The sequence below is a fragment of the Oryzias latipes genome, chromosome 19 (assembly GCF_053564925.1).
Source record: "Oryzias latipes strain Hd-rR chromosome 19, Olatipes_Hd-rR_3.1".
NCBI lineage: Eukaryota > Metazoa > Chordata > Actinopteri > Beloniformes > Adrianichthyidae > Oryzias > Oryzias latipes.
This window is the reverse complement of record NC_136255.1, coordinates 11,474,131-11,497,941: the sequence shown is the minus strand read 5'-3', so window position 1 is coordinate 11,497,941 and position 23,811 is coordinate 11,474,131. Positions and strand designations below refer to the sequence as shown.

The following is a 23,811-nucleotide window of genomic DNA, read 5'->3' as shown; positions in this document are numbered from 1 at the left end:
ATGAAGATTCAGGAACTTTGCCAGAATAAAATACATGGAAACAAATATTTATGGAGAAATAATAAATAAATATTTGTTTTCCTCTACAAGCCTTCCCTTCATACTCATTTTTAAACTCAGATTTAGTATAGATGTAGCTTCTGAACTTTGAGCTCAGTAACAGAGCAGTCTCATTGTGACACACAAGTAAAATGTGGAAACAAGGCAGAGCGATGGGCAGTTTTGAAATATGCAGTCTAATAATAGCTACAGCTTTTTTTTCAATTTAAAATGACTTTATTAAAAGTTTTGAACACTTCTTGAACAAGCCATAAAAGACAATAAAATTACAAAAATCAATATTTGTCCTTTCATGCTTATTGTGAAACAGTGAGGTGGCAATTTTTTATACGATCTAAATAACAAAAACAATATTAACTCATTTTTAATTTACTCCAATAAAATAAAATATCAAAATGTTAAACAAAGATATCAGGAAAAAAATAGCACTTTTTATTTATTTATCTTGTGATCCGTCATTGCTGTCATATTCCGGCAGTCTTCTGATGACTTTCTGGTTCCTTCCAATGACTTACTGGTCCAAAATTTCCATCATGCAGCCTCCTGCAATAAAGTGTCCAGTAAATACCAGCAAACGTTTGCTCCTTTCTGTACTTTTTGAACACACATTTTGATGTACCAAATATTTGAGAAAAACAACAAATACTTACCTTTTCTAGACCGATAGGAGATGGACTTGCTTTGATTTCTCTCATCTCTTCCTCCTTTTCTTCATGGTTGCGGTCAGTTATGTCTTCCTCTTTTTTTTCATGGTGAATTGTCTCATCGGGTTGAGCATCTTCACTCTGGAGCACTGACGAGGACCGGATGACATCTTCAAGTTTCTCAGTTTCCACATCATCAGTCTAAGAAAAAGTAAAGAAATTACATTTAAAAAACACATTTTTTGAAGAGTTTTAGGACTTTTAGCTCAACATAAGAACTATTAAAAGCATTTGTTTTATTAAAGCAGACTGCAATGTATTTCAAACTTGTATTATACAGCATTTTTTAAGAATCAATGTGCAGATCCTGCCTGTAACGCTGGAGTAGATTCCTTAATTCTGTCTCTGCAGTGTGCGTGACTCATCTGGAGTCGATTTTATCAGCAGCCTCCCTCATGCGCTGCCCATTTGCCTCCTGATGCTTAACTATTGAATAGTGCTGTCTGTCTCAGCGTCTGTCTCTAGTGTCTGAGCTAATCTGTGGCTCCTCAGAGGGGGGTTAAAGTTTTAGGCCTTTAAAGACCCACTCTGATGAAAACTGTGTTTTTAACATGTTGTTAAAAACAATGGCCTGATATTCAAAAGATGTCATGATGGCGGACATAATATGAAAAGAAAGTTAAGCTCTAAATTGTATTTTTAAGTACCTCTTTTTTCAAATTGTTGTTAATTGGGAGCAAACAAAAAAATGCAGTTTGAAAAAGATCATATTTGTTATGTATCCAGGTACGTCGGCGTTTTCTTCGTCCAAGCTGGCATGTGGTTCAAAACTGTACATCTGAACAGCTCCGGTATTGCTCACCATTTCTGTTGCACCAGTCATGTTAGGTGGGTGTGAGGGGCTGTAAGCTAACGGGAGAGGGTTTCAAAATACTGGTACCGGTAAGGGGGGAAGGGGTCAAACCACCCACGAATCAGAGGCATATTTCTGATGAACTACTACTGCTCTGTAGAAACTATGTCCCGGAAAACCACAGATTTTAGATTTTTGACTAAAATCTTCATAATTGATTGATACGGCACAATCATAGTCGCAGACGCGACGTTCACCTGAGCCCAGCAAAGCTGTGAATTAACCTAGCTGGGAACGTTTCCTGCAAATGGTGAGATGGCCAGCTTGAATTGTTCCTGTGACTAAACAAACCAGGCTATTGCAGTGCTAAAGAAAAAAAATAAAGAAATATTTTGAAATCTTTCCACTGGGTCCCAGTCAGCTTTAGGATTGATTCTAAAGTTCTTTTCATTTGTTTTTAAAAGTTTAAATGGAGTTGGCCCCTCATTTTTTTATTAGATTTACTTTTAGTTTATGACCCTCCTAGATCCACAGGTGGAGGTGTGCTGGTGGTCCCAAAAGTCAGAACAAAAACCCACGACGAGGCCTGATTTCAGTACTGTGGGCCTTCCATGTGGAACGTCTCCTCAGGCAGGTGAGGGCTTCATCCACTGTGGAGGTTTTTAAGAAAAAAATTAAAACTCATTTTTTTAGTAAAGCCTTTATGTAGTTTTTACTTGTCAACATGTTTTCATTAGATTTTATAAATTTTATCAGCAATTGATGCGCTTCATTTTGATTGTACCTGTGGGATGTGTATGTTTTGGGTCTGTATGTGTTTTAATGTTGTTAATTTTATTTTATCATTATTATTTTTACTATGTTTGCTATTTTAACTACTGTTTTTTATCTTACAATTATCTATTTTATTATGGAAAGCACTTTGAGAGGCTTTGTAGTCGAAAAAGTGGTGCACAAGTAAAGTTGAATTTGAATTACAAGACCACTGGGAATTCTGTGAAAATAGATCAAAAGATGGTTAGAGTAGGTCTTTAAAAATGTCAGCTATGCATTCAGGATGTTTAAAATCAAATACTTTTAAGTTAGCAATAGAAAGTGAGAAAGTACTTTCTCTGTGCCTTTTGATGCATTACTGATCTGCTCCTCTTCTGTGAGATTTTCCTGATGTGATGCTTCTTGGCTGCTTTTTTCCTGATCTTGATCCAGCAGAGCCAGACTTGCCTTCTTCTGCAAATACAAAGGTGATACAGGAACAAATCTAAGCTTACAAGTCTAAAGTTTACAAGTATACATCTTATATAAACCATAAAATGTTTAAACTTTCATTTTGTTTTAAGTAGGGCTCAGCTGTGTGTCAGTAGAGGTACAGACAGTTTCTGTGTTAAAGGTAAAAGGTGAGTCTTTGTTGTTGAGGCCCTACTTATTTTACATCCTGCAGCATAATGAGTTTACGTGCTCTAACACTGTTATCCTCTTAAAACCTGTTTGACGGCATGCAACAACATGGGTATAATCAGAAGCAGCTGGAGTGCAAAATCTAGATCCATCATTTTAAAAAAAAAATGACACTATGGTTGGTGTGTTTACACACTTTTCTAATAGTTTCTAATTCAGCACTGCATTTGCAAGACAACGTTTCAAAAAAATTATGATATATGCAATCACTTTATGTTTTTATAGCGTTTTGTAAATGGAAAACACGGAAAAGTAAACCACGTAATGCTTAAAAACACTGTAAATCAACAACTTTTGTGTTTGCATCCTTTAGTGCCCCCTGCTGGTGAAAACAACAAAACGACTCACCTTCTTCTCGTACAGCGTATTTGAGTTATACTTGTACAGCCAGTGGGCCAAATAAAGGATAGGGTCCACGGGTTTCCGTTCAACCACTTCAGCAAGTCCTTCAGCCAAACATTTCCCCAGATGTTTATTAAGATACTCCGAATCCATCATGCTACACGTTTTCTGATTGTTTATCTACAGAGCAAATATGGAGGCTCGGAGCTATTAAGGCAATAATGACGAACAAAAATGACCTGAAAGCGATTTTATGGATAAAACCTGCACAAATTAGCCAAAATTAACACGGAAATTACCGTATTTTACTGTTTTATGCGGACGGTTGCATCTCCGTGGTAACGGTCCCACACAGTTTAAAGTCTCCCAACCGTTTTTTAGTTCCGCTTTGTATTCGATGTCATTTCTATAATGCAACCATTGGTTGTTTCAGGCATTGTTATTACTACTATAAATATGATGATGGTGATGATGATTTTTATAATAATAATAATAATAATAATAATAATAATAATAATAATAATAATAATAATCCTCAATTATATTAATAACACCCCCAAAAAAAACTACAGACAAAAAGAAATATTTGTGAAAAAACCTCATTGTCATTCATACACACACCCATACACAGACGCACAAAATAGTATTTGTGAAACAGATTAAATATTTTGACGAGAAAGTGATCATTTTGAGATGTGTTTTAAATTGCTTTCCAGTAGTTAAACTCAATAAAACAATATTAAAATTCTTTTGCATCTTTACAAGTTTTGCTTCAATGTGTTATGAAGCAGAAAGAGACATCAGTCACAGAATGTCAGAAATTGGGGGAGGAATAATTCAAAAGACTATGTTAAAAAAGGAATTCATAAAACTAATAGTTATCTTAATCTAAATGGTGCAGATGCTACTACATAGTTATTTAATAAAAGCAGAAATAAAATTGTTGGAAGATTCTATATTCACACTCAAAGAAAAATGTGATTTGTGCATTTTTACGAAATTTTTACCACTAGGTGGCGCAGACCCTGTTAGTCTTACTGACTGCATAATAGATATATTAAAACATAATGTCCTATTGTACAGTCAATGGCTTTATCTACTGTTATGATAAACTGTTCTGTCCTTAAAAAGTGGGCCATTTGGTAATATGTTTAAGTAGAAAAATGGGAGAAATTGCCACTTATAATAACTGAGAAAGATACATGTCTAGAATGTCTTATATATATTTTTCATCTTTTTCCCCTCCATATTACATTACAATTTCTTGCACTGGGATTTTTGCAATTGTTTGGATTTTTTTTTGGTTCTGTTATTTACAGAGTGGCAGTCTCATTATAAAAAAAAACCTTGTTTTAAACAAACTGTTAGAAACAGACCTCAGTTGGAAACTCCCTCTTTATCCCTGTTTTATCGTTATATGACAGACAGGGCTGTGGGTGGTAGTTTGTCCCTCGTGGTGTTCCATAGGTTAATATTCATGGCCAGCACCTGTCTGTTGAGCTGTGATTGGCTCATGAGGCTGATAAATAGCAGCTGTGAGTTCCACCTAGATGCTGGTTTGGCCTTGGTGGGTGAGCTTGACATGTGGGCTTTTTTTTTTTTTTTTTTTTTTTTTTTTTTTTTTTTTAAGCTAAAGCTTAATCATTTGAGTCCTTTTACAAAAGTTTTTTAAGCATTTGAGTTTGCAACATTTTAAATTCTATTTATATTAACAGGTGGTGGCATGAGTTCTGACCCTGGGGCATGAGCGGTAACATAAGGGTTTGTAAACATGTATTTGTCCCAGGGAGAACTAACTTATTTTTCTTTTTCCAGCAGAGTTGCCACTGCTGTTTTGCTTAGTGTTTTTAATGTTTAAATCAAGCTTGACACCCTTGCTCTTATCCATTTTTTTAAACTGTTTGCTCATTTTAGTCTCTTGGTGGTTGGACCTGGCTGGAGGTGGCTGCCTCCTCCCTTTATCCTTACGGTAGCTGGTGGGTGCCATGTGTAGTATTGTGTAAGGGGGATTTCCCCCCCCCCCCCATTTCCGGCCTACAAATTAGTGGTGTCCTGCTCAGTTGCACCTCTTCTGTTTTGTATTTTCTTTTAATCACTGTTTGGGTTGTGGTGTGTTTGTGTGAATTTGGGCCCTGAGCAGGTACTCCTGGTGAGGGTTTGGATTAGAGATCTCCCTTGGTGGTGGTCGTCGTGGCTACCCACCGGTGCAGTGGGGCCGAGGCGATCCTGGAGGCAGCCTCCCTCATGCGGTGCTGGAGTGTGGTCCAACTGTCTTTATTTTAACCTTCTCTTTTATGGAACGTGTGTCAAGTTTTTAATTGTATATTTTTAACAACTATCAAACCCAGTCTCCCTTTGGGGGTGCAAATGTAAGAGGGCATTCGGTCACAGTCTGGAGATTACTTATTATGTCTGTCAGTAAATGATCCAAAGTGGTCAAATTGAACATGTATTGTCTTTACTCAATTATCTGTCAGGATCACAGACCAAAACACTGCTGGTGGGACTTTCCTCATATTTTCTAAAGAAATCACAACACAAATACCCAAGAATAGGTGATATGCATAAATGTTGGAAATCTTCCCAGTGTGTTAATTTATACATAAAACAATCATTTTGTATAACCAGAAACTTTTAAGGATAAAAAAAAAATACTTCTAATCTGCAGGAAGAGCTTTGTGAAGGTGCATGGTGAGGTTCCACAGTGGCAGCAACAGCCCTTCAGACTGGACCCCCTTCATTCATTGGCTGTCTTGTGACTGCAAACACGACCAGCTGTGTGGGAACCGGTGGGGATTAATCCTGTTGTTGAACCTGATCATACCTGGAGCTAGTCCTCCTGTTTCACTCCAAGACGCGCCTTTGCGTCAGCAACAGCTGTCCTGAGGTCTCACCCCGGCTGCCACGGGGGCAGAAGTTCGCGCACACTCGAGGCACCAAAGGATTACTCTATTGTCGCTAATATTTCCCCCCCAAGTTTGGAAGATTCCGTGAAAATACTCATTGCGCAAGGTAACGTCTCACTTGGCCTGCCTGCTGTTTATGTTCATGTAAATCAGGTAGCAGGCTGTGGGGTCTTTAATGGTTAAGTGCGCTTTTGTGCTCTGGAGTTTATTTTTACGCTTCCCCTTTGGGGAGTGAAATTGACTGATTTGGCATCTTACTTGTATAAAGTGACGGGGTTCTAGTAAGACTGATCTAAAGTGTCAACGTTCTCATTTTCCTGGAGTCATCAGTCAAAATGGGAATGTGCAACACATTTTTACAACTCTATTTGACTCAGAACAAAATATTCATATTTACTTTTTGTATACTAGTGTCCCAATTATAAAAGAAACGGATTTTATTTTTAGCAAAAAAAAGGCATATGACAAAGTTGTGTTTGAGGTAAAAATTATTACCCTTTCACTCTTTTTTTATAACCCATATGGAGATTGAAATTATCTTGTCACTTAGGAGCAATCCATAACATTTTTTCAATGTCATGTGTTTCTATAGATGCCCATGCTTAGTTTACATGGTGTTTAGATTTGATCTACTCCTTAAATTGTGTTTGGGTCAAAACAATTTTAACTTGAACACAAAATGAGGGTTAAGATTACAAATAGTAAAATGGATTTTTACAAAAAATATTTTTTGGAGCAGTGATTGACAAACTGTGGTGTTTATCTGAGGCCCAACAGAAGGGTAAATACAGCACATAGTGCTCTAGGATGTCAATGAAAAGTTGGCCAATTTGAAAATAAAACTTTAAACGGAAATAATATCAGCATTGATTTACTGTTTTTTTTTTTCTTTTTTTTTTTGTTTTTACTTTACAGTTGTTTACTTATGCTCCTATCTAATCAAATACATATTGTAAATGATTTCAATAGTTTTTTTTTTTTTTTTTTTTTTTTAAATATACATTTGAGATCTTGAACTTTCTCCGGCTCTCCTCTCCTTGAGTGGGTTGGTGTGCCTTGTGTGGCACGCTCTTGGACTTAGAAGGTGTTGGTTTTGAGTTTCTTTCATCAAGGAACCCATGTGGTCATTTGGCCAGGACTTTTTTCCAGAGCATTTTAAAAAGTAAAGTTAGATCACTCGATATCTGACTGAGTGGTGCATTTACTAAATGTATATGACTATAAGTATCCACAGAACATGAATATGAGAAGGGGACACTGAACTGAATGGTCAACTACTTTTATTCTTTTTTTTTTTTTTTTTTTTTGGTCTTAGTGAATCTGACAATTGACACTGTTTTTATGATTATTATTACTTTTAATATTTTTCATATCTCTTTAGTATCCTCGTTTAATTTATGTATGTTTGAGGGAATGGATGGACTAGCAAATTCCCTCTGGATTAATAAAGTTGTCTGTCTGTCTGCACTATCTCAGTCTGTATGTTTAAGACTCAGCTACCAAATAAAACAGCTATTTAAGTTGATCTCAAGCTGTGTTAAATCTCTCACATTTCCAATGTAATCCAATCAAGTATTTATATAGTAGGGGGGAAAAAGAAGTGGGCATATTGCTGAAATGCATGTTTTCCTAAAATTCAAAGGCTTTTTTGCCGAGATTTCTGCTAATACTACTGCTGCAATACCACAAATAATATTTTAATCAACTAGATTGGGACTGAAGTTCAAATCTATGCATCAGGATATCTGTAATTTTGTTTAAAAGCATTACATCTGATCTTCACAGTTCCCTGGCAAGCTGTGATAAAAGCTGCAAAGAAAGTGCTTGTCTTTTTAACGGCGGCTTAAAAATGCAATAAATGCCACTTGTGATAAACTGGCATTTAATGTAGCGTGCTCACATTTGAGAAAGACATCAAGAATGAGTAGAAGGCATGCTTCCCTGAAGAGTGGTTTCTAACTGGTGCTGTAGATACAGATCCTGAAAATAGAGAGGAGGTGAATATCAAACTACATGTGTACAAAAGATCTTTAAGTCCAAAAAGTTAAAGCCCTATTAGTTGTCACACACCTATGTGTGTAAAATTTGTTATTCATACTGGACCCATACCCTGGGAGAGCGGTGATGTGGGGAACCTTTGGGAGTTTAACCCCCATATTAAACCCTTTTATGGTGAGTCTCAAGCAGGGAGGCATTGGCTCTTTAACTTGGCCTGGATTTCAGGGCAGACATTCTGCCAAAAATAACCATTTCTGTCAAATATCGTTCACAAATCTGTCTAAATCTGTGCTGGTGAATAGAGTACTTCTCCTTTGCTGACATGATCCATCCCAGCTCACAGGTGTGCCATATCATGCTGATCAGACAGCATGAGTATTGCCCTTTGACTGGGCACAATAAAAGGCCATTCTGAAGTATTTCTTTTTTTTTTTGGGCAGGGTTCGAAAATCGGTCAGTATCTGGTATGATCACCATTTTCCTCATGCAGTGCAACACATCTCCTTTGTCTAGAGTTGATCAGGTTGTTGATTTTGGCCTGTGGAATGCTGGTTCGCTCCTCTTCAATGGCTGTGTGAAGTCGCTTGATATTAACAGAAACTGGGACACGCTGTCGTATACGCCGATCCAGAGCATCTCACACATAGCCAATGGGTGACATGTCTGGTGAATATGCTGGTCACGCAAGAACTGGGATGTTTTCAGTTTCCAGGACTTGTGTACAGATCCTTGAAAGATTGAGCTGTGCATTATCATGCTGTGCCATGAGGTGATGTTCTTGGATGTGCGCCACAACAATGGGCCTCAGGATCTTGTCATGGTATCTCTGTGCATTCAAAACACCATACTAAAATGTACCTGTGTTCGTTGTCTATGACATACACCTGGCCATACCTTAACCCCACCGCCACTGAAGGAAATGCATTGCACTGCATGAGGCAAGTAGTGGTCACACACTGCTTTTTGAGTCCCTGGAACCCCCCCCCCCCCCCCCCATTAAAACAAAATTGCACATTTCAGAGTGGGCTTTTATTGTGAAAAATCTAATATACACCTGTGCAATAATTTTGCTGTTTAATCAGCATCTTGATACCTTTAAGGTGGGGTGGACTCAGTAAAGGAGAAGTGCTCACCATCACAGATTTAGACCAATTTTTGAACAATATTTTCATTTGATATTTTTGTTCAGTATAGTTACTCTCTAAGGTGGTGTTAGATGATGGAAGAACCAGAGCTCATATATCATTTTATAGTTTTGTATTTGAAGGCAAACATACCATAACTTTCTGTACAAACTGCCTCCAGTTTTAGGTGTGATAAAAGCCAAAAGTTACAGGGCTAATACTGCACTATTCTGTATGGACTGTTGAGTAGTGTAATGAAGAAGAGTCTACGTGACCCCATCTATATTCCCTGCTTGAATGTCACAGCCTTCGCTGGCATGCAGGGTAGTAACTATATTATTGTTGGAGAAGGCTTCTGAAATCTAACAATCCATCTCCAAACTTGACTCTTGAAGTAGACTAAATAATTTGATAAATTATGGTGATGTCTTAACATTTTGTTGCAATGATTTTAACACCATTTTTGGTTCACTTTGTTAGCGCAAACTTAAAAATTGACAATTCAAAACCAAATATAATTAGGATTTTCATAAAAGATTGATGTTTTGTTCAGTTAAGCAAGTCTTTTCAAAAACACACACACCTGATCGGCTTTAGCTGTAATGCAACCAGGAAAAAAGTTCTCCATATGCTGCAGAAAACCACATTCATTCTCAGGTTGTGTATATTAGGGTTGGCTCATGGGCCAGAGCAGGGAGACACACAGCTCCCAGAATGGGTATTTGGAATTGGATGATTGCTCAGAAGAGCAAAAAAAGAACAGAATTGCCATGTGAACGTTTGTGCTTTTTGTTGGTATCTAGTTGCTTCTTTCCAGAAAATAGAGTCAAATGAAGTGAAATAGTTTCAGAAGTAATCGATGGACTTTTTGATGTCTGCCTAAGTAATCAGGAACAGTAGTAGTTGGACACAGCGTGACGATGAAATGACTGTGAGAGGATTTGGAGCATCAAGTTTCATGCAGCAGTAATGTGGGGGTGGGAGTGGGGGGGGGGGGGGGCGTAGAGGTGAAGGCATAGTGTGTTTAGGCTTGCAAAACAGGAGGTAGTGGAGAGAGGAGTCAGTTCAGTAAGATAAGCCGGCATGTTGTCCTGTTTATCGGAGGGATGTGAGGCGCAGAGCAAAGACTTGGCCAGGAAGGAATGAGCAGAGTCATCGAGCTTCTGTAATCCGAAGCTCCGTCTTGATTGCCTGGAGCAGCTGTGCAGTCATCGTTTCTCTGCAAGCATGCATGTCTCTTCCACAGCATGGACAGGCATTATTTTGTGTCTTGGAGAAACAGTTCGAGCAGCTTGTGGCCCTTCATTCATGCATGTTGACCCAGTGAATTATGCTGACTGGTATGTGAACGTAGGAATTGTTGCTATCTTGTAGCTTGTTATTGTTTCAGTGCAAGAAAAAAAACCACCCTGCATACCATTAAATGCAAAAGATTGGAAGAAACATATCAAATGATTAGCAGGCATATTTTTTTCCACCAATTTTAAAACATCCAGAACATATGTAGGTTCTACGTGTGTCAGGTTTCTTAGCAGCTTAGCACATGAGTTTGATGTGTTTTGGCATCAAATGAGAGTTGTGTCTGGAGCAGCTAAAGTTAGACTCTTCATAAAGTGGACATAAAGTAAAGTTTTGTTTTCTTTTATGACTGTTTCTGTGCTGCTGAATACAAAATAATTTTAAAAATCCCAGATATAGAGGAATATAACACTAAATAATAATATATGAAAAATTAAGTGTCAAGTCATCTCTCTATAAATCATAATTTGGAAAATGGGACTCACCTTGAAACTGTTGAACACTTGTGCTATCCTAGGCACTTTAACGTTGGGAGTTGGGTCATCTAGACCCACTAGACAGTGCTCTGAACCTTTTTTCTTCAATGATTTGTGATCTTCACTGGTATCCATGGATTACATAAAATCTTTCCACCTTATTCACCTTTGTCATGGTAGGAATAACACGTCAAAGTATGGGTGGGGTCATCTAAGATAGCACAAGGGGGTTTTTGGGCTATACAAACAAATAAAAAAAAAATTGAAATTGACAAGGGTTATTAATCTGTGTGTTTGGTCAGTTGTTTTCCCATTAAAAACAAAAAAAATAAAAATGGAAAATGGTGGTTGTTTTAATTTCTCTCATTCCCTGTTTTATACTTTCATCATTATTAGAATTATTATCTTTAATAATTGCTACAGTTTAGCAGATCATATTAAACAACTACTAATCACTAATTAATGTTATATAAATGATTAATATTGCATGTAAGCATGTTAATTTGGCTTTTTGAATGCAGTGATAAACTGTGATCATTGATACACAGTTCTAATAAACTATATTGAGCAGAAATGACTGCAATCAGTGATTTTAATGATGAATTTGATGATGGGGTAAATAAATACTCTTTTGTTTAACATCTTCAACACAGATATTTCATGCATATATTCACTTTTTATCTGCCGGAATACCGGGTTTGTCCAGATGAGGGTTTCAGGTTCTACTGGAGCTCATTCCAGCTGTCTTTGAGTGATGGCATGGTTATAAACTGTATAGGTCATCTCAGGGTCTCATGTAGACATTTTTAATAAACACAATAATAGTTCAGGAGGATGCTGGAGAGTGCAGAGAAAATCCACTCCCTTTTTCCGCATCTTCCTAGCTCGCACTAACCAGTGCCATATCCTCCTTCACTTCATCCCTGAACCTCCCATAGTCTTCCTCTAATCCTCTTTCCTGGTAGCTCCAATCTCAGTATCCCTTTACCAACATCAGCACTGTTTCTACTCTCAATGTGTCCAACCGTCTCCATCTACTTTCCTCTATTTATCTCCAAAACATCTACCATGATCTGTTTCTTTATTGCAGGGTTTCTCAAATTTTTTGTGCAGAGGGCCAAATTTAGAACTCGACATTAGACTGGGGGACCAATTTTGGTGAAAAAAAATAGATAAACAGAAAAAGTTGTTTTGAATAACTTTAATGACCAATTGTCATTTGTACAATTAACCAGGCCCTCCAGATGTTTTCCCAGTTGCGGTCAGAGGTTCCTGCCCAGATCTTTTACTCATCTAGTAATTCTATCATTTGATAGACTTATTTCTTCAAACTCTTTCTTTTGCTCTGGACAAACAATGTCAGCTACTTTTAGCATACATTCTTTTTACAAACTACACGTCACTTAAGGGCTTGCTACGCCGGGCCATTTGCAAGACACAACGTAGCTAGCTTCTGTCACAGCTTCACTGGATTTTTTCATTTTTGCAAACATCTGCTGTGCAGCATAACCTCGTTGTAGATGTAAGTTCTTATTGTTGCGCTCCTCGCCGGTGAATTTGTCATAGTTTTTATGATTTGTAACATAGGGACAATTTATATTAATTTCTTTGAGCATTGCATTTACCAAAAAAGGCACAGGACTTTATCCAACCCATGCGAAACAACAAAAAGCATTTGTCCACTTAGCTTGAAAGCGCCTTTTCTCCTCGCCAACACAATGTTTTTCCTCAAAGGAAGCTGCTCTGGCTCTCTTTTATTGAGGACCACAAAAAAATCTTACAGTGGGCCGCCATTGGCCCCCGGGCCGCACTTTGAGAACCCCTGCTTTAATGGATTCATTCCTGATCTTATCCATCCTTTTCACTCCCAAAGAGAATCTCAACATCTTCATCGGTGCTACCTCCAGATCAACAACGTGACTGCCCTCACCACACTCTCACTCTTTTGTCACACATGCCACCTGAAGCCTTCCTCTAGCCATTCCATCCTGCTACCTCTTTCCCAAACTTTGTGGCGATCACCCTGCTCCTTAAAAGCCTCAACCCTGCCTAATTTCCAGTTCTCCCTCACCAGCTTGCTGCTGATTAGCTGACTCAGGTGATTCCATGTCCTGATTCACTGAACAGACCTGATTTAGGTTGTCCGTATCAACCAGTCCAGGAAAAGCTGGAAAACAAGCAGGGTTGGCCACCTCTGTCCTAAGTACATAAAGTCATCCATCTTCTTCACCTCTCTGTAACCTCACCATTCCACTTGCATTCCTCTTTTTTAGATACTCTGTCTCTCTGCATTTGATCTCAATTTCTCTCCTACCCTCTCTGAATGCTGATTTTTTTCATTTTCTTCCACCTTGCACCCTGCTCTCATATTAGATCACAGGTGTATCTTTGGTGCAGTCCCACTACCACCTTGAACTCCTCTGACACCGAGAGCACATCTCATCACTTGTAAACTTGTAACACTCACAGCTTTTAAATCTATAGGGTGTTTTGCCTCATTTCATTCTCTTCATTGATCAGTGTGACATTGTCTAAATCTTAGAGGATTAATCTTAAATGCTAAAATGGCTCTGACCTTCTCAAGGAAGCAAAGAGTAAATATAATTAGACGATTGTTCATGATAAGTGACAACACTTCTAATTACCACTGACCTGATTTAATCAAGCCATCTTGACAGAATAAATTCTGTTTAGCACACAGAAGTCATGGCATGTCATTCACTGTTTTAATCTGCTAATTCAGCTGTGTTTAAACAAATTATGCAAATAAAAATTAAGTTTAACTAGTTTCAGCCTAAATGTGCATGTTGTGGCATTGAGATACAACAACAAAAACAGGAAAACAAAACATAAAGAGACAAAACCGATCCTCTACTGGAGGCATGTCCAAAGTCCTATCCATGGGCCAAATGCGGCCGCATTCAAATTTCCACACCGCCTCTTCACTTCGACAAAGGCCTTCGTCCCCCAAAGTGCATATTATTGATTAAATGGCAGGGTACTGTCTTTTAATCAATAATATGTGGCCCCTAAAACTTTCTAAAACCTCTGTGTGGAATTTTTTGACAGTGATTGGCCAAATTATGTTATGAACTGTTGTAAACCTGTAGCAACACTGTCGTGTGACACTTTTTAACACATTCCTAAAATCTTGACTATTAATCAAAGAAGGAAAGTTGACAGTGAAAAATGTTTGGACACCCTTGACCTAACGTACAAATGTGTATTACTACAGTATTTCAAAAATACTTAATAGTGTTGTAATGTATGTTTCCTTTATTTTCTCATTAGCCTTCCTCAAGCGCCCTCTAGGGAAACCCCAGTGTGGTGGTATCCTTTCGAGATGCAAAGATGGCAACCCTGCTCCCTCCCCACGGTACTGACTTCTTCCGCCCCTTCACCAGAGAATCACTGGTGGAGATTGAGAGGCTCGAAGCGGAAAGCAAAAAGCTAGTCAAAGTAGAGGAGGAGAATGAAGCAGCAGCCCCACACCCTGATCTGGAGGCTGGCAAAAATTTGCCCATGATATTTGGTGATCCTCCCCCAGAGCTGCTCAACACGCCACTGGAGGACTTGGATCCCTTCTATAAAGCACAGAAAGTAAGCCTTAGTTTAACTGTTTAGTGCTCTTTGAGCTGGAATGTGCAAGTAGATTACAGGATCATAATTGTCAAGACTTCATATTTTTTATTTTTTAGACATTCATTGTAATCAGCAAAGGAAACACCATCTACAGGTTCAACGCTGAACCGGCATGTTACATTCTGAGTCCCTTTAGCCTGGTCCGGAGAGGAGCCATCAAAATTCTCATCCATCCATATCCTTAAAAACTGTTTATGCACAAATATTTTGAATGTTTAAAACTGAACAAACCCCATGTCAATTTTTCTTAATCCTGATTTAAATTGTTTAGCATGTTCATCATGATTACAATTCTATCAAATTGTGTCATGATGACTATGAGTAATCCACCGGCATGGAGCAAAACCATTGAGTAAGTATTCGTTTCTTGTACTTTTAAAATAATAACAAATCTTTTTTTTTTTTTTTAAGTTAGTGTTTGATGCATTTTTCCAGGTATGTGTTTACCGGTATTTATACCGTTGAAGCAACAATCAAAGTGTTGTCCAGAGGTTTCCTTGTTGGGTCTTTTACATTCCTACGAGATCCATGGAATTGGCTGGATTTCATGGTGATCAGCATGGCGTGAGTGGCTCTACCTTAACTTTGTTGCTTTGAAGTAAGTCAATAAACTTTTATTCAGCAAACTAATAAAGTGGGCATAGAGTTTATTTTATTTATTATGGCAGTGATTTGATGTTTGTTTTAGTCTGAGCTTGGATTTAACTATTTGGTATATGTCTTTCCACAGTTACATCACTGAGTTTGTTGACCTTGGCAACATATCAGCCCTCAGAACCTTTCGGGTACTTCGAGCCCTGAAAACAATAACTGTGATACCTGGTACTCACAAAACGTTTTTTAATACTTTTTATTTTTCAATGTTGTTTATGTTGCCATTATAAATCCACAAATGTATTGGAAAACACGGGTCTCTGGGGGTTAATTGCAACTTCCTCTTTCTATGTACTAGAAAACAGACCAGCAGGTGGAGACTGTTGACCAACTAAAACACTTGATATATAAAAAGCAACTTTTTTTTAGTTATAAATATAGTTTCCTGCTGAGTTTTGATTATTATGAAGATCCCTTCCTTAAAGAAGCATAAACAAACAGCTTTTATAGTCTTGCTTCTGTCTGAAAGAAAATAAACTGCATCTACTGTTCCAATGTGAACAACCCATCATTTTCACCCAAAGACATGTTTCTTTATCCCAATAAATAAAAGACGTTTTTGCTTTGCTTAATCGAAGCAGACAGTGGAGACACACATTCGACCTGTAAATTTTAGAGAGAATCTGTAAGGATTAGTTGTGTCGGACTCAAATACAAGAGACCGGGCCGGCAACCCAAGAAAATGAGCTCCGGCTGGCCTTGTGGGGAGCTATGTCCGGCCACGTTGAGCTTGTTTGCTTGTCATGCCTTCATCTGGGTAGTTGGCTGAGAGCCTCTGCTGTATGGGGTGTTGTTGTACTTTAGGGTCAAACAGGAATAATAATATTCTGGACATGCTGAGGTAACTCGTCTTTTATTAACAAACTCGTTAGCAGACACTTTACATCCGAAGGCTACATGCTTTGTACATAACACGTCAGGCATCATACATATACCATAATGCATCTCGACCAATCAACGTGTCACTTTAACTGAGGTGCATCAGAATACAACAGAATAAAGAGGATAGGGGAGGGGGGGGTCAGATATTATGGCGGGGGGGGTGGTAGTGCGTAGGGTTTTAGGGGGGTGGCTGTGGCTGTGGGTGCGTGGCGATCCCTGGGTTGCTAAGGTCGCGGGCCTGGGCTGGCTTGCGGGGACGGGGCGCCGGTCGGGTGGTGGCCGGCTCTTGGGTTCCGGGGGCCCTGGCTTCGTCCCTGGCCTTTGTCTCGGTGTCCGGCGCCCGGTGGCCCCCATGGCTGCCGCCTGGTACGGCTAAGCGCTCCTGTCTTGTGGCCTGGGGGCCGGACACTGGGTTCGCTTGTGCCTCTGGGCATTGGGGGGGCCCCTGTAGGGGGGCCCTCTCTGTGCCTGGCTGGTGGGGTGGGCGGTCCCCTCCTCCTCCCCTCCCGGGCTGCCTGGGTCCGGATGCTGGGGGGGCTTCTGGCCTGGGGGGCTCTCCTCCCCTCTCCTGGTCTGGCTGGTCTGGCTGGGTAGGATCTGGCTCCCTTTATGAACACACGGTTCACGTCGGCAGCATGCATGTATCTCCACCCCCACGTGCACGTGCACACTCCACACTGCTCCCTGTCTGCTTCATCCCTCCTCCTTACCTACAGTGTATTGATGGACAGTTTTTTTTTCTCGCTCATCTTAGTGTCAGATTTTCACCTTTGATGTAACATTCGTCTTTCCAGCAGATCTGGTATAATTGTTACAGCTTAAATTAATAACTTAGTCAAATCAGTGCTTGTATCCCCCACCTTTTCACCTTTCTTCCTTTTACTCTCTTCCACCCTCCCCTCACATTCTTCCCCTCTCCCTCCCCACACACACTAAATGTAACAAATAAATAAAAAATAATACGACAAAAAGGGGTTTATACAAATCTACACTCTAGTTTCTTGAAGCTATATAACCTCTTTTTGTGATAGTAAAACCTGTCCAACACAAAAAACCTTCAGCTCTAATCTGTTTGCTCAGCTGTTGGACAGAACAAGTTAAGAAAAAAAAAAAAAAAAAAAAAAAAAAAAAAAAAGAATACAACAGAATAAATGTATGTTACATGGGGAAGCAGCAAGCTGGGGCCTCCTAAATCGTATGATATTTATCTTATTTTAATTCAGAAAATAATAAATAAATTCTCTAGTTCAATTATTGTTTCTTTTTTTCCCCTCTTGAATTAATGTTGGTCACAGAGACATGGATGTAGCAGCGGAAAGTGGCTTTTGCAGCAGGATAGAGTGCGTACCAGATATAAATGAACCTAGACATAGAGATTTGATTACCAATGCTTTTGTAGAGCTTTTAAAAAAATCAATCCATTCTCTAAACATTCTTCGTGTCTTCCATGCATTGTAATGAGATACACACAGACAGAAATGTGAAGGTATTTGTTGTAAATCCAAGTATTGCTCACATTCGTGTTAATGAATGACTTATCACGTGAATAATTATTTCGTGGGAACAAATGAATTATTTAGTGGATAAATTTTTTTTTTTTTTAGCCATGTCAGGTCACGGGCTCTAAACCAAACCATTGTCTTGAGTAAATGTGTCTAATTGCATTGAGTGCAATTCAGAGGGTTACACTTTAGGCTGTTTATTACTAGGTAAAATTATATTAAAGCAACAAATATTATTTTTATAGTTGCAGGTGTATGTAATCCAATAAGGCATCTGCAGTAATGTGAAATATTTCTTAATACTTTTGCCTATACTGTATACTGGCATGATGCAAAAAACCCACTACAACATTTTTTTTTCTCACAGGTTTGAAGACGATTGTTGCTGCTTTAATCCAGTCGGTGAAGAAAATGGTGGATGTCATGGTCCTCACCGTTTTCGCCCTGGCGGTTTTTGCTCTTGTTGGCCTTCAGCTGTTCATGGGGAACCTGCGTCAGAAATGTGTGCGGTGGCCCATCCTGACAAACGAAACCACATCAGAGTTTTTAAACTCCTCATCAACATTCAACCACACAGTGGACTTCAACAACATCACGGCCAACAATAACAGTGTTTACTCTAACAGCACTTTCAATTTCATGGAATATATTGAAAATATAGGTAGGTTTTAATACAAAATGTTTTTTTTTACACAATTGATTAGTGCTTACTTTTTTCTTTGGTTTTAGAAAATTACTATTATTTGGACGGCAGCAAAGATGCTCTGCTATGTGGTAACAGCTCTGATGCTGGGTATGTTTCATCCATTCATTCTTCCGTGTTCTTAAATGCTGAATTGAGTCTAATTTAAAGAAAATATTAACATTGCTGCTACAGACTGAGATGAGAGTAGAGGTCAGGAGTTAAAGAACTTGCAGTAACTGTTTTTTTTCCTTCTGGATAGAAAGTGTCCTGATGGATTCACATGCATGAAGGCAGGCAGGAACCCCAACTTTGGTTACACAAGCTTTGACTCTTTTGGCTGGGCCTTCCTTGCTCTCTTCCGACTCATGACCCAGGACTACTGGGAGAACCTTTTCCAGCTGGTTCACACTATTATTTATTCATTACATTACATTTTGCGACTTCAAACTGTTAGATAAAAATCTTTCATACATCTGAAAAAAAAAATCATAATGAGAAATTTGTCCTAAGTTCTTGTAGTTTCTTTCTTTGCTTCTCCCACAGATCTTGCGGGCAGCTGGAAGGACATACATGCTGTTCTTTGTGGCAATTATCTTTCTGGGTTCTTTCTACCTTATCAATCTCATCCTGGCTGTGGTTGCCATGGCTTACGAAGAACAGAATCAAGCAACTCAGAGAGAAGCAATTGAGAAGGAGGAAGAGTTTCAACGTTTGTTGGAGCAACTTAAAAACCAAGAAAAAGTAATTATTCTTAATAGTGACACAATCTAGAGCAACAGTAGTAAGTTTTACAAGCATAAATAACTATTGTTATTGGTTTTGATAAAAATGAACTTTTTTCTATTATAGTACAATAGATTTCATAATGATAATACACATTTCTAAAGAAAATTTGTCATAGTTAGAGAAAACCAAACAGAATTTTAGCCTAAATTAAACAACTGTTGTCATACAGAGCAGTAGTGATAATGTGTGCTTGATGTGTAGCCACAGGATCTTCAGGTTCTGCAAGTCATTTACCTGAACTGCGGCCTATGAAAATGAAATCATTTGAAAACAAGAGCATTTAGGCCACAAAGGGACAATTTCATTGCTGGATTATGGAAGCAGGACCTACATTGGGATGAAAAGAACTTGAGTAGTCAAACTGGTGTGTTGAACATCACCTGTCTGACAGCACACTTAGTCATAATAATGTACATTTCTTTGGAAAACCCTATATCCACCAACTAGCTTGATTTTATGCAACATGCCAACAAACTAAAAAATAAAATTATTTTCTCTGTGGACTCTTAGTAAGACTCAGTCCTTATCATTGACTGTAAATGAGAGCTGGATTGAGTAACCCTTCCCCCCTCACGTTCCAAAGAGGAAAGACCCGCTAGCTTCAAGAAGCCAAAATCCCATAGACTTCTATTGACAAATAAACAGCTATTACTCAATCATTCTATTTATTGATTTTTTTTTCTTTTACATCGGTGTATCTGAATGATTTCTGGATTTACAAGCCCTGCTTCATGACTGATTACGTGGCTCGGGTGTGTCCAGCCAATTAGAACATGCCAGAGCAGGGTATAAAACATGCCAGAATGCGGTCCTTAAGGCCTGGAGTTGGCCATCCCTGGTCTAGATCTACAAAAAAACAATATTTTAAATATGCATTACAATCAAGAGTACAGTTTAGTTGTGACTTTGTTTTCCGTTTCTCATCAGATATACAAAACTGAGAAAATATGCAATATTTTACAGGCTAATGCTCTTGGAAGTCAAGGGACTCTCACCAGCGGGAAGTCGCTTAGCCACTGCACAAAATCTGAGGATGAACATAGTTTCAAAGATGGAGAAACAGTCAAGGACTGCAATGGCAGACTTGTTCCCCACCTGATAATCAGAGCTCCCACCATGACTGAGGTGAGCCCGGTATGATTACACTTGTACAAAAAGATACATGGACATATGTTCATTTGAATTCAACAATGTCTAAACGTACTATGCAGTCTGCAGCAGATTATGAACAGAAGGCGAAGTCTTTAGAGTCTGTGCACACCATGCTTCACGTGGATCAAGGTCTGACACAGAGATCCTCCAGTGCCACGACTGTGCTGACCACAATGGAAGGTACAGGACAATGTCATCAAAACTCAAACGTCTACTGTTTGATTAAAGTCTATTGAGTTGCAGATACCATATGAATCTTTATTGCAGTTACTGTAAATATATGCAAATTAAACAAAACACATTAAAAAATTCTTTGTCAAATCCACAAATTTCAGTTTATGAGCCATTGAACATGAAGACTTGTCAAAAGAGATTAGATAAGTGTTTACTAGGGGTGTAACGGATCACCAAACTCACATTTCAGATCGTGTCACTGTTTTAGAGTGAAGGTTTGGATCATTATTTGGATCAGTGAAATGACAAAAAACAAACAAACAAACAAAATAAAAGCCTACAATTAATTTTTTGAAATTCATCCTTTGTATACACAAATAGATATATATCAAATTAAAACATTTGCTAGTTAAGGCCAGTTTATAAAAACAAAACATTAATGACATCTTTGAACTCAAGATATTCTTATTTATAAAAAAAATACCCAGGATGCCTAAATAAACAAAGTGCATTATGACAAATTGGATCTAGAATTTATTTTTTTAATTAAAAAATAAGTAAGAGAAGTAAGAGAGGAGCTGCCCCACTGGTTACAGAGGAGCACCGTGTTTCTCTTGCCACAGTGCGGGACAGCTGCTGCTCCTCACTGGGACAGTCTGAAGGATTTCATGAATTTTTTCTGAATGATTTCATGTACAGTTCTTCAAAATAAAAAACTATGATCTGTCATCATTTGCTTAAAAAGATTTTTTTACGGAAGCTCCTCCCACATGCGGCAAGGCTTGGCACTTGGACACTTGTAAGCGGCTAGCAGCAACTTTGACGCTTGTTAAAACAAAGATGGGATAAGTGAATTTGATGCAGAAATTGCATTCAGTGTGAACTGACAATTGATTAAAATGATGCACGTGAGAGGTGCGTTCGGGGAGAGGGGGGATACACGTGTGTGCCAAACCGTGGCTAAGTGATCCATCCGTGATCCATTGCACCCCTAGTGTTAACACGCAAGGATTAACATCTAACATTTTAATGTAAGCTGTAATTAAACAGTTTATCATGAAGTTGTCAACTTTAAACACTAACAACTAAAGTGTTGTAAGGCATGCTAATCACATTATGGGCCACAGAAAGCCTTGGCAATAGAAACGTGATGACCTTGTGCTGTCAAGCTAGAACTATTGACTCAGGTCTTTGACTCAAGAATGGTGTGTAGCAACAATGGCATGGCTCTTTATGAAATCAATAAGATTTTTTTCCTAATCTAAAATAATATCTTTAAGATTTAGAAATTTAATGTTAAAATTCATTCCTTGCTCTATTTTATGTGATGTTATCCCTTCTTTGCTTTGTGTTGGTTTAGAGTTGGAGGAGGCTCAGAGGCCTCGCCCGCCATGCTGGTACAGGTTTGCAGACATGTTTCTGAAGTGGAATTGTTGCATGTCCTGGGTTGTCTTCAAAAAATGGGTACACTTTGTGGTTATGGACCCCTTTGTTGACCTGGCTATTACCATCTGCATTGTCCTCAACACCCTCTTCATGGCGATGGAGCACTATCCTATGACTGCAGAGTTTGATCACATGCTCTCTGTGGGCAACCTGGTGAATATTCACATTTCACTTTAAACTTGTACTGCATCAAACATGGTTTAGGGGCTTCAGATAAAGTTTTATGTTTCGCTCTTTTAGGTTTTTACTGGAATTTTCACTGCAGAAATGTTTTTCAAGCTTATTGCAATGGATCCCTATTACTACTTTCAAGTCGGCTGGAATATTTTTGACAGCATCATTGTCACTCTAAGTCTGGTGGAATTGGGACTTGCAAATGTCCAGGGTCTGTCCGTGCTCAGGTCTTTTCGTTTGGTAAGTCACATTATAACTTAATTGTGCTCAGAATTTTTTTTGACACACTTCCTTTATTTTTGTCCTCCTGTGTTTTATACAGCTACGTGTCTTTAAACTGGCAAAGTCGTGGCCAACACTCAACATGCTAATCAAGATCATTGGTAACTCAGTCGGAGCTTTGGGAAACCTGACTTTGGTTCTGGCCATCATCGTCTTCATTTTTGCTGTTGTTGGCATGCAGCTCTTTGGAAAGAGTTACAAGGAATGTGTGTGCAAGATCTCGTCGGACTGCGAGCTGCCACGTTGGCACATGAATGACTTCTTCCACTCATTCCTCATTGTGTTCCGCATCCTGTGCGGGGAATGGATCGAGACCATGTGGGACTGTATGGAAGTGGCCGGGACGGCGATGTGTTTAATTGTCTTCATGATGGTGATGGTAATTGGAAATCTAGTGGTGAGCTCAAAATGTGTGCATCCATTCATTAACCCTATTTAAAAAAGTATTAAACTTCTGCAAGGTTTAAAGTAGGTGATTGTTTCCTCCTTAATCTAAAATATCATTAGTGGTTTGTATTACCCACATGTCTATTTGCACTAGTGATGGGCAATAACACGCTTTTAAGATTTGATACAATACTGATTACTTTTTGAATAAAACATAGGGTACCAATTACTGAAACGGATTACTTGTAATATCTTAGTTGTGAACTTTTTTTCTCAAGCATTTTTTTGTTATTCTAATAACAAGTACCATCAAAAACTCTATGCAAAGTTAAAAATAGAAAACAGTTCTTTCTAAAATACCGTACTCATGCGATGTTGTGTTGTTGCTAAATGGAATGCTATGTCCACACCAGGCATGTGAAAGCCGTTCAAGAATGCTCATTCTTTTTTAAGCATGTAGTTGGTGGCGGTTTTTCCTATGGGCAATGTGGGCGGTAGCCCAGGGCGTAATCCTTTAGGGGGCGCATGAGCGCCCCCCCCCCAAAAAGTTGCCATTCACATCCAGTGTTTAGCACAGGGTGTCACTCTATTCAGGACTACCTTTGCATATGGTGTTCACACTGGACTGTCACTGCCCAATATTAGCGCATGTATCTACAGTTGGGAGCGACTTTGTGCGACATGTCGAAGTGGTACAAATCTTGCAAATCTTACTCCAAGCTTTTTCTGTCACAGCTCCTGATACATGAAAGACTTGGTTTCATAAAATTCCAGCCAGGCACAAACAGCAATTATTAATTTTTCCACCATGATCATTCTTCAAATGGTTGGGACTTTCGTGAATGAAAAGAGACTTCATTCATTAGTTATTACCAAATCCAATTTATA

General features: G+C 38.7%; 2 protein-coding genes across 8 annotated transcripts in view; one reads left to right on the top strand and one right to left on the bottom strand.

Moving 5' to 3' along the window:
• Window positions 1-471: 471 nt before the first annotated feature.
• On the bottom strand, window positions 472-3,758 carry dydc2 (DPY30 domain containing 2). 2 transcript variants are annotated; one of them, XR_002872164.2, is made up of 5 exons: window positions 3,594-3,721; window positions 3,361-3,458; window positions 2,665-2,784; window positions 711-905; window positions 472-603 (listed from the first exon to the last, which is right to left on the bottom strand). XR_002872164.2 is itself a non-coding variant. In XM_023949671.2 (5 exons), exons 2-5 carry the CDS (start codon window positions 3,508-3,510, stop codon window positions 592-594), a joined length of 477 nt encoding a protein of 158 aa, XP_023805439.1. In that variant the 5' UTR covers window positions 3,511-3,534; window positions 3,654-3,758; the 3' UTR covers window positions 472-591. The 2 variants fall into 2 exon arrangements, 1 of the variants encoding a protein (XP_023805439.1); XM_023949671.2 differs by having other exon boundaries at window positions 3,361-3,534; window positions 3,654-3,758.
• A 2,386-nt stretch (window positions 3,759-6,144) lies between these two features.
• The window catches only part of scn4aa (sodium channel, voltage-gated, type IV, alpha, a), a 34,264-nt gene continuing 16,597 nt past the window's right edge, over window positions 6,145-23,811 (top strand). For 2 of the 6 annotated variants that reach the window (XM_078937031.1, XM_078937029.1), the window contains exons 1-15: window positions 6,145-6,366; window positions 14,449-14,757; window positions 14,856-14,976; window positions 15,064-15,151; window positions 15,235-15,363; window positions 15,530-15,621; window positions 18,205-18,498; window positions 18,567-18,630; window positions 18,782-18,923; window positions 19,066-19,263; window positions 20,272-20,433; window positions 20,520-20,640; window positions 21,995-22,233; window positions 22,321-22,494; window positions 22,577-22,933. In XM_078937031.1, coding sequence (XP_078793157.1) covers window positions 14,509-14,757; window positions 14,856-14,976; window positions 15,064-15,151; window positions 15,235-15,363; window positions 15,530-15,621; window positions 18,205-18,498; window positions 18,567-18,630; window positions 18,782-18,923; window positions 19,066-19,263; window positions 20,272-20,433; window positions 20,520-20,640; window positions 21,995-22,233; window positions 22,321-22,494; window positions 22,577-22,933 — 2,430 coding nt within the window. In that variant the 5' untranslated portion in view covers window positions 6,145-6,366; window positions 14,449-14,508. Of the gene's footprint in view, window positions 6,367-14,448; window positions 14,758-14,855; window positions 14,977-15,063; window positions 15,152-15,234; window positions 15,364-15,529; window positions 15,622-18,204; window positions 18,499-18,566; window positions 18,631-18,781; window positions 18,924-19,065; window positions 19,264-20,271; window positions 20,443-20,519; window positions 20,641-21,994; window positions 22,234-22,320; window positions 22,495-22,576; window positions 22,934-23,811 lie in introns of those variants that run through there. The other 4 variants (XM_078937030.1, XM_078937028.1, XM_078937032.1 and 1 more) reach the window with 3 other exon arrangements.

Excerpts from the sequence above, each read along its gene's own strand:
- dydc2 (XM_023949671.2), bottom strand. The coding sequence starts at position 3,510 with ATGATGGATTCGGAGTATCTTAATAAACATCTGGGGAAATGTTTGGCT. Across the intron at positions 2,785-3,360 it reads ATACGCTGTACGAGAAGAAG|AAGAAGGCAAGTCTGGCTCT; the intron begins GTGAGTCGTTTT and ends TTGTATTTGCAG. Across the intron at positions 906-2,664 it reads CATCAAAAGGCACAGAGAAA|ACTGATGATGTGGAAACTGA; the intron begins GTACTTTCTCAC and ends ACTTTTTCTTAG.